Here is a 9,717-nt window from a genome sequence, read left to right on the forward strand (position 1 = left end):
TGACCCTGCATTCGCCTCGGGCGCTGAACCGAACATGTCAGCTCAACACTGTTTCGCAACGATCCAACAACTCAGCACAAAAAGGCGCATTTTCACCGAACAAAGCTGATGCCCATCCGGGGACAGGAGTCCTGCGTCCTTTCTCAACTGGCGAAGGACTTGCAACGGCTCGGTGTGTGCGTGCACAGTCGCGAGCGCCAGATCGCGTTTGGATCGCGTTCTTCTTTGGGAGACTTGTGGCAAAAAACATCCGCCACATGGTTTTCCTTTCGGTTCGAGCGCTTGCCGGTGGCACTTCGACGAACAGGGTCGCTTCCGTCGACACTTGGAAAAGGAACGGAAACTCCCCGCTCAAAGAAGGGGCTCCCTTTCTGCATCGTCTCCTGTTCCCAGCGTTCCGAGTCGTCTTGCCCAACCGGTGGTAGGTCTGAGTACACCGCTGGGCGACAGGTCACGCGTTGCGGAGACGGGACTGCTGCCCTTTTCGCTTTCGCTTTCGAAAACGCAAAAAATCCTCTCTGCTCTGGCGCTTACAGTTCCTTTTCAGAGCGTCTGAAAACGACTCCACCATCTGTCGAGCGCTTGGGTGGCGGAGGCAGCAGTTGCTCGACAGCGAAAAGAAGCACTTTTTCTTCTGCAGCCTCTCAGGGAGAAAGGAGGGTTGTTTTTCTCTTGGGATAGAAAGGCTGGTTGCGAAGCGTTCTTTCCCCATCTTCCAGGTTTCGGGTGTATGTACACCGCAGAATCTGGCTGTTGACCAGAGGTGTATGTACACCGCAACAGAACTGGACACATGCGTCGTCAGCGCGTGGTCACCTCACTGGTGTTCGAGCAGTTTTTCGCTCTTTTCTCGTCGTTTCTTCCCCGTCTTTCTCTCTTGTCTTCTTTCGTCCCCCAATTTTCCATCTCAACACATGGTTTGAGACACTCTTCATCCCCAAAGTGATCCTCTCGTATCTTCCTCTCCTCCGTTTCGAGCTGGTCCCTCTTGCATCTTGTGCCTGTCTGCCGCCTCTCTCTCACCTCAGCTCGAACGAAGGCGCCGCTCTGTTTCCTTCGTCCTCTTCGCTCTCCTTTCGTCCTCGTTCGTTGATCACAGACGCAAGAAGTGTCTTTCAATTTTAACTGGATAAAGTCTTCTTGCAAGCGGCGTGGAGTTCCTCCTCACCCGTCGACAGGCTCAAGCGAGGAGAACAGCTGCACCTCCCTGAAAAGCATGGCTTCCGTCGCGTCTCCTGTGAGCGCCCCCGTCGTCTCCTCTCTTGCCTCTCCCTCAACTTCCTGCCGCACACAGCCACAGCGCGCCCCCTTCCTGTCCTAGAGGCATCCCGTTCGTCCTCTTCAAACTTTCTCCACTGTCTTCAAGTCTGTCTCTCAGTCTTTCTTCTCTTCTCCCCCTCTTCACAGCGTGTGCCTGCAGGGCGTTCTCTGGCGCCTTCGAGGCGGTGCTCACCATTTCTTCCAAAAGGTCACAGACATGCATCTTTCTTCTCCCCCTCGTCCAGCCGCCCTCGCCTCCGCGGTCACGCCGGGAGACCAGCGACGCGATTCCGCCTCAGACGGCGTCTCTTCTTCTGAGAAGGAAGCTGAGCGACGCGAAGGCAAACAGGCAACGTACAGCAACGAGAGAAGCGCTGACCGGATGCTCGAGCGCTTTTCTGAGCTCTGGGGGGATTCTGGGGGGCTGCAGGGCTACTTGCCGTCCGACTGCGGCGCCGAAGAGAGACAGCATGGAGAGGCAGATCCCGAGGAAGACGAGGAAGGCGATTTCTCTCGCTACTGTCGGGCATTCTACCGCGAGCAAGAGAGACAACAACAACGTTTGCTCCAAGGACCGGTCGACGAGTGAGTGGCAGGAGCCCGAGAAGAGAGAGCACCTGCTCTTGTTCGATACGTGTCTTGAACTTGGACTGGTCGAGCGCCTTTTCCTCTTTCATTCTTTTTGTAGCTCTTCAACTCTTCTCCGTTTTTCCTCTTCATCCCGTCTTCTCCTTCAAAATCTCCTCCTCCCCTCTCTTCCTTACCTTCTTTGTCTCCTTGCCACCGCTTCTTCTCTTCGCTTTCTTCTTTCCCTCCTTCTTCTCCTTTTTCTTATTCTCTCCATTCCTCGTTTCCTGCCTCTTCCTCTCCTTCGCTTCGCCTCTTCCTCCTCTTCTTTTGCACCACGTCTTCTCCTTCGTCACACACCGTATTTCGTTCAGTTTTTTCTTTTTCCAGACTGGAGCGGCTTCGGCGCCCTCTGGAGGAGGTCCTGGAAGGCGTCTCGCAGATGGAGCGCGACGGAGCGAGGCTGCAGACGTCCAAGGAAGAAGTTCGTCGCTGCACTGCCGGAGTGCACCGCGCATGTCGCCATCTTCTCCAGGAACAATCGCAGCTGCAGGTGGGGACGAAACATCGAGAAGAAAGAGCGTTTTCTCTGTCTTTCCTCCTTGCTCTCCTTGTCTTGTTTGCCTGTGATGCACACACTCCCATGTGTCTCTGCGCCTAGGCTAGCCCACATATCCACGGAGACATACTTGCACCCGTGGTGACCTTCTCCACTTTTATGCTGGCAACACAAGTCTGTCTCTATGCAGTGATCGCTTTCCAAGAAAGAGATATACGTATACATATAAACATGGTTGTCTGAACATAGACGTTCATGTATATATCCATATATCCATATACATATATATATATATTTGTAGAGAAAGAGACTTATAAACAGGGACTTCGTGGTTTCGTAGGTGTGTTGGAGAAGACCTGGAAAAACGAGAAGAGGGAAGACCGCGTCTGCACCAGGAACTGACAGAGTTGAGTTTCGGTGGAGAGAGTCGGAAGCTTTTTCGTCTCTGTAGTGTCTTTACACTCTGCTGTCGCGGAAAGCCGATGTCTGTGTTGCTTCGGAGAAACGAAGAGCTCCAGTTTCTTTCTTCGACCCCTCCTTCTTTATCTCTTACAAAGGAGGAACAGAGACTCGCGTTTTTTTTCTGTTCTCTGCTCGCCTCGCGTTGCCGCCCTTCTCCATTCTCTTCGCTTAGAGGAAAACGCCTTGTCTCTCACTTTTATTTCTCTGCGTCTCCTCTCCCCCGCAGAAGTGTCAAGACAAAAACCTTTTACATTCTCGACTTTTCCTTTGCACACAGCATGTCATCGAAATGATTCAGAACCGCCTCGCCTACTACACTCGATACGAAGGCCTCAGACAGCTTCTCGAGAGCCCTCGTCTCCTCCTCACTCCTGCCTCTTCTTCTTCTTCTTCAAGTGCTTCGTCGAATTCTTCCAGCGGTTCTTCGAGTTCTTCAACTTCTCCAAATTCTTTAGCTCCTTCCACTTCTGTTGTTTCTTCTCCCGTCTCGACTTTCTCTGGAAGCGGAGGCACTCTGGACGTTCCTGGTTTATCGAGAGCTCTTGCGTTCATTGACGAGGCGGAGCAGTTCTTCTCGGTGCACCCGGAGTACGCCGAGGTAAGCGCTGTTCTTGCTCTCTTCTCACCCTGCGTTTTCTTGCGCTCTTCGGCTGGCGCCCCCGTTTTCATTCTCTTCGTTCTTTGCGCGCGTCGTTCTTTGCGCTTCGTTTCCAGGCCTCCTCCTACTTGTGGAAGTACGAGCTTCTGGGGACTCGCGCCCGCGCCGTTGTGCGGTCGGCGGTCGTGCAGACTTTGGAGGCTTGTCAAGCGAATGTGGAGAAGCGCCTCCGCGAGCGGCGAGAAGCTGCTGTCGCTCGACGCTCTTCTTCCTTCGCTGCAGACGCGCAGAGAGACTCCAGCAGCGAGAAAGAAGCGAGAGAGAGAGAGCCAGAACCGGCCTTCGACCCAGCTCTCTTCCACGTCTCCTTCCGAGTCGCCGGTGCACCACTCAAACCTCTCACCACGCTGCTGGTCGAGCGACAGAGACAAGGCAATCCGGAGGCCTACGCGAGGTAGGAGAAAACAGAGAGGGAGAACGAAGCGAAGGAGGCGAAGAAGAAGCAAGCGCAGGGACAGCGAAGAGAGAAGTCGCGAGGGCGCGAGAGGAGAAGAGAAGACCAAGCGAGCAGCCGTCTAGAGAGACCCGCTGAAAGCCTTCTCGAGTCTGGCAATCACGGCGACGATGGTGCGGGAGAAAACCTTGTTGTCTGCAGCGCCATCGATCAACTGGAGGCAATGTTTGTCGGTACGCGGCTTCGTCTGATGCTTCCACCGCTGAAGGAGGAGCTTCATGTGAGTCCAGAAGAGTAAACGAATGCGGCGCAAAAGGGAGAAAACGAAACAGAAAAAGAGGGAGAGAAACGGAAGGAACAACTTGGACAAGTGTCTCCCGGGCAAATCTCGGCAGTCCAGCTACCTTCGCGCGTCTTCTGGAAAAGGAAAACTCGATTCTTTCCAGAGATGGGATTTCCTCGACTTCCACTGCATGCTTCAGCGGCCTGTCGCTCTTCTCGGAAGTTCATAAACGTCGAAACAAGTCAAAAAAAGACGCGACTCTTTGTAAAGGGTGAATCAGAGAGATCCTGTAAAAGAATCGGTATACGTACACACAGGTGTGTGTGTCTGGGTCTGGGTCTCTTTTTTAAGCCTGACAGTGCATGCGTTGACGGATCCAGGCATGCGTCTCTGCGTATCTATGTAGACATGTATGTATACATGCATGCGCGTATGTGGATCTGTTTTGCTGCACATCCACGTTCGGGTGTGTGTCTGTAAAACTTTTGCCTTTACGGAGTCCGGGGAACTCGGGAGCTGGCGCTGCCGCAGGGTGGAAACGGTTTTTCTGGAGGACAGATTCGCTCCCAAATGCAGGCGTCTGCTTTTCTCTTCAGCGCGTTCTGCTGGCGCATGCAACGCTCGCAGATGCCACACGCCATATCGCGAGATACGGCGTCTCTATTTGTGAGATGGAGCTTCGAACGTTTTACGTTTTCTTTCCTAGGAGGCGACAGAAGGTGAGCTCTTCGAGAGAGGTTTTCCAACAGGTCCCAAGAGTGCAAAGGCAAAGAAAACGACATTCAACAAACAGTCTCTTTCGCGAATCACACGCAGTCACAGACTCTCCATGCTTGGTATTGCCTGTGTGGGTCGGTGTCTGAAACTTCTTTTTCTGCTATGCATCTCAAAGACTTGTGTACCTCTACATACCTCTCTCTCTCTATGTATTTATATATATATATATATATATATATATATATATATATATGTGTGTGTGTGTGTGTAAACGCAAGCAGTGTTATATATTTATATTAAAGTAGATAAATGTTTAAACAGTTGCATGCATGCATATAGAGAGATTTCCAAGTGTCTTTAGAGGCTGCTAGAGGATAGGATTTGACTGAGGAAGTCGAGAGGAGACGATTTTTCCATGATCACGGGTGCTTCTTCTGTGCGCTTTTCTTCCTTCTGATGCCCTCCTTTTTCTTTCGTTTCTTCTTCCTCAGCTTCTCTCTCGTCGTTTTCTTTATCTCTCTTCTCTCCTCTCTCTTGTGCTGGAGCTTTCTTTGTCTTCTGTTGCACTTTTTTGCTCTCTTTTTTCTCTACTCTTCGTATCTGGCGACGCTCTTAGCATGTCTGTTCATCGCGATTCTCGCCGTTGAGCGTCTTCTCTTTTCTTCTGTGACCGCCACATTTTCTGTTCCTTTGCATGCACGCAGGAGGCTCTCAGGACGCTGCTCGAGGCGATCGGCAATTGCGCCTACGACTGTATGCGCCCGCCAGCTCTCGCCTGTGACTCTGTAGAACAATTGAGGTTCGTTTCCTCTCTCCTTTTCTTCCCCCATACAAAATTATATATATTCATGTGCTATCAATCTATCTATTCATATCTATCTATCTATTCATATCTATCTATCTGTTCAAATCTATCTATCTATTCAAATCTATCTATATCTATATCTATAACTATATCTATCTACATCTGTCTATTCATATGTATGTATGTATGTATGTATGTATCTATCTATCTATCTATCTATCTATCTATCTATCTATCTATCTATCTATCACTCTTATCAATCAGTCTATCTATGTCTGCGCATATACGTATATGCATACATAAGTGTATATATACAAGAACTGCATATATTCCTCTTTCTCTCTCTACATTTGAACCTGTATGAATATGTACATATATATATATATATATATATATATATATATATGTACATGCGTGCTTACATGTCAAGTGTGTCTTGTCTAGCTTTTTATGTATAAATGCATGCGCGTTTGATAGGTGCAAAACGAAGCTGCTTTGAGCTTCAGCTATCTCGGGTGGTGGCGGGAGACACTGTCCCAATCACGAGACGTCTTCAGGATCTAATGATCCCTCTGCTCTTCCTCGAGACGCTGTGGCGGCGCTGTCTCACCGAGAACCGCTCGAGTTCTTTTTTTTCTTTTCCGCCTCCAGGAAGGGGAGTAAAGCAACACCCGCGTCGCGCTCGTTCTTTCTTGTTTTCTTCGTCCCCCAGGCACTTGCATGCTTCCGACATTTTGCTCTTTCAAGTCTTCAAATGGATTTCTGTTCCCTGTTTCAGCGAAATTGTCGAGTCTCTCTTGCTGGATGTCCTGCAACCTATCGACTTAGACCGCGAGAAGGCAGAGGACCTCTCGCCTTTCCTCTCTGCAATATACCGACTCGTTCGCGTGAGTTTTCTTTCTCCAAAAAAAACATACCTCGTCTCTCTGTTGAAAGTATCTATCTTTATCTATCTTTATCTGTATATATATGTATATCTATATCTTTATCTATCTTTATCTATCTTTATTTATCTTTATCTATATGCATATCTATTCATATCTGTCTATAAATCTGTCTTCTCTTTATATGTGTCTTTTTCTTTCTGTTTTTTGTCTTCTGTTATGTCCGTTTTCTCTTCGCACTTATTCTTTCTCGGCGTTATCTTCCTTGTTCTTCTTCGTTGCAGGACATCCAAGAGCGCCTTCTGTTCAGAGCCGACGCGTTCATCGAGCGTCACATCCGCAGCTACCCTGCAGCTCCTACAGAGCTGGTGGCTTTTATCTTTTCCTCGTGAGTTGCTGTTCTGTTCTTTATGGAATTTTGTGTCTGTCTCTTCTTCTCCTTCTCTTCCCCCTTCTCCGCGTTCTCCCTCTCTCCCCTCTCTTTTCTTCTCCGTCTTCGTCCTCTCGCTCTGCTTCAAGTTGAAGATTCGCATTTTCTTGGCATCTGGATTTTTGCATGTTTCGCTGCAGACTTGGCTTCCCGTCTCCGGCTAGGTCACTGCCTCTGCCAGACTCCTCTCTCTCTCCTGCCTCTTCAGTTTTCTTCCCCGTTCGAGCGGCGCTGCACCTCGCGACTCTTCTGCGACAGACGGTCTCCGCGGAGGCCTTTGGATCTCTCTGTGGTGCCGCGTTGGAGGCTTCTTGTGCGGCACTCTCTCGCGCTTGTCTCTCTCTCGAACATGCAGTTCACAACGGTTTCTCCCCGAAATCGTGTCTCCCCCCCGCCACTCTCGAAGCTGTGCAGAACAGCGCGACTTTCTCTTCATCTGCGTCTCCTTCTTCGTTGCCTTCCTCTGCTTCTCCTGATACGTCTCCCCTCTCTTCTGCAGCGAGCGCATCTGTGAACCTCCCCTTCCATGTATTTCTGCGTCAGCTGTGTGAGGCGCGTTGTGACGCGGCTGCTGGAGAGGCCGGGAGTCGCCTGCGGACGGCGAGGCCGCACCCGAGAGAGGAAGACCTTTCTCCGGACGGTGAGGTTTTCTCGGCGTTGTGGGCAGAGCTGATTTGCACTTTGTTCTTGCTGAAGCACTTGACCGTCCTTCACAGTTTCCTCGACTCTTTCCGAGACGGCGACTTCTCTCCTGTGTGTCGGAAGATCTGCTTTCCCCGGATGTTGTTTGCCGGCTCGCGGCTTGCATCTGCTGGCGCCTCCGGCTCGGCGGGCAACGAGGGTGGGTGCGAGGTGTCTCCGGAGACTCGCGAGAAGAAGAGCGAAGAGGAAGGAGGAAGAAAAACGCGCTTCGCTCTGCTCTCTTGGCTCTTCCGGCCGGAAGCGCAGGAGGAGACTCTGGACATCAGAGAAGTACTCAGGGAAGAAACAAAGCGCCGGCTGGACGGCCTTCTCGCGACCCTCGTCGCCGCCTTCGCGCTTCCGGTGGAAAAACGCCTCGCGCAACTCCCCGTCGCGGGAAGGCTACAGCACGAGGACACAGCAAACGCGTCCTTCGTACACGAACAACAACTGAAAGAAACGCTCGAGGAGTTCCAGCGAAACCTCCAAGACCAGCTCCCCGCCGTTCTCCTCCTCGCCATACTTTTCTTCGACATGGGAGAACAAGAAGGTACACGAGAACAAGGAGAACAAGAAGGAGAACAAGAAGGAAAACAAGGAGAAGGAAAACGAGAACAAGGAGAAGGAGAACAGGAAGGAAAACGAGAACAAGAAGAAGGAGAACAAGAAGAAGGAGAACAAGAAGAAGGAGGGAGGAAGGTTCATGGGGAGATGGCGAGGAATTGGCGACAGAGAGAGGAAGTCTTGGACAGTATGGAATTTCTCATTCAGCCGCTGTTCTCGGGGATTCTTTCCGCGTACAAGTAAGCTCCAGACTGCATGCGTTATGTGGGGAACATGTGACTTCTTTTCAGTTCCCCAAAAAGTTTCTTTTGTCGTTTCGCATCCACTGGATTTAAATAGAAAAAGACTTCCGGATGTTGGCTTTCGAACCCCCCTTGCCAAAAGCAGGCGAACGCGTCGAAAACGTCCTCTTCAAATATATACATATATATACATATATATATATATATATATATGTACATATATATATATATATGTATATATATATATATAATGTATATATATATATATATATATATATATCTAAATAGATGCACATGTGTTCTGCTGTCTGTACATCTTTCTGTCTGTCTCGCGGTTTCTGCCTTCTCTCTGTGTGTAGGTATCTATGTGCCGTGCTCTGTGTCAGTTTTTTCCATCTGTGTTTCTGAAAGTCCCGAGTCCTCTGTCTCTGATCACGTAAGTCTTCCTCTGCGAGCGTAGATCTCCCTCTCGCTACACTTAACTGTCCATGAATGAGCTTGCCTTCTCGTATTTCTCTTTTCCATGCGGTTGTGCACCCTCTCGTTTCTTCCCCTTTGACTTGTCTCGCCAAAGATCCCTTTTTCGTCTCTCTGTTCCACCCATCGCGAGTGTCAGAGGTTCGAGACTTCGTTCAGGGATTGGAGACGAAGAATTGCGCCGCGCGCCTGGCTCCTGTTTTCCTTCAGGCAGCTCGGTTCTGCTGTGGAGACGCATGTCTCCGCCGAAACAAGGAAGGCGATTGGCTGGAGGAGCGCGGAAGACCTGCGCCAGTCGCTGCTTCTCCCGGCCTGTGCAGTTGCCTTCTCAGCCGCGCAACAATTTCAGCTTTCTCTTTCTCCGTATCCAAAGTAGAGTGTTTTCTCTTTCTGTCCAGAGATGTCTCTCTTCTCTCTAGAGATGCCTTCTGTTTTGAACGGAAACCACGCTCTTCGTTTTCGACTGGCTCACAGGTCTCTTCACTTGCTCTGTGCGACCGCGCGCCAACAAAAAACGCGGAGATTTCCAAAAAACTCTCGTTCCTCAGTTCCCGACACACAGAAGAAAAACCTTCCAAGTGCTCCCAATCGACACATCCCTCGCGCTTTCAATATATATATATATATATATATATATATATACAGAGCGAGGCCGGAAAATCTCTACGTATATATATGTATATATTTATGTATCATACACATATATATACATATATATATATACATATATATAT

The 9,717-nt window shown here is 49.8% G+C and overlaps 1 protein-coding gene across 1 annotated transcript; it reads left to right on the forward strand.

Moving 5' to 3' along the window:
* Window positions 1–555: 555 nt before the first annotated feature.
* Window positions 556–9,639, forward strand: TGME49_306410 (hypothetical protein). The gene is made up of 11 exons (XM_002370362.2): window positions 556–1,845; window positions 2,218–2,380; window positions 3,126–3,446; window positions 3,563–3,900; window positions 4,102–4,180; window positions 4,780–4,902; window positions 5,605–5,699; window positions 6,484–6,592; window positions 6,874–6,977; window positions 7,160–8,503; window positions 9,194–9,639. The coding sequence occupies exons 1-11, from the start codon at window positions 1,478–1,480 to the stop codon at window positions 9,357–9,359; spliced, it is 3,210 nt and encodes a 1,069-aa protein (XP_002370403.1). The 5' UTR covers window positions 556–1,477; the 3' UTR covers window positions 9,360–9,639.
* Window positions 9,640–9,717: the final 78 nt, after the last annotated feature.

The sequence above is a fragment of the Toxoplasma gondii genome, chromosome IX, assembly GCF_000006565.2.
Source record: "Toxoplasma gondii ME49 chromosome IX, whole genome shotgun sequence".
Taxonomy (NCBI): domain Eukaryota; phylum Apicomplexa; class Conoidasida; order Eucoccidiorida; family Sarcocystidae; genus Toxoplasma; species Toxoplasma gondii.

Excerpts from the sequence above, each read along its gene's own strand:
- TGME49_306410 (XM_002370362.2), top strand. The coding sequence starts at position 1,478 with ATGCATCTTTCTTCTCCCCCTCGTCCAGCCGCCCTCGCCTCCGCGGTC. Across the intron at positions 1,846-2,217 it reads CTCCAAGGACCGGTCGACGA|ACTGGAGCGGCTTCGGCGCC; the intron begins GTGAGTGGCAGG and ends TTCTTTTTCCAG. Across the intron at positions 8,504-9,193 it reads GGGATTCTTTCCGCGTACAA|GCAGCTCGGTTCTGCTGTGG; the intron begins GTAAGCTCCAGA and ends GTTTTCCTTCAG.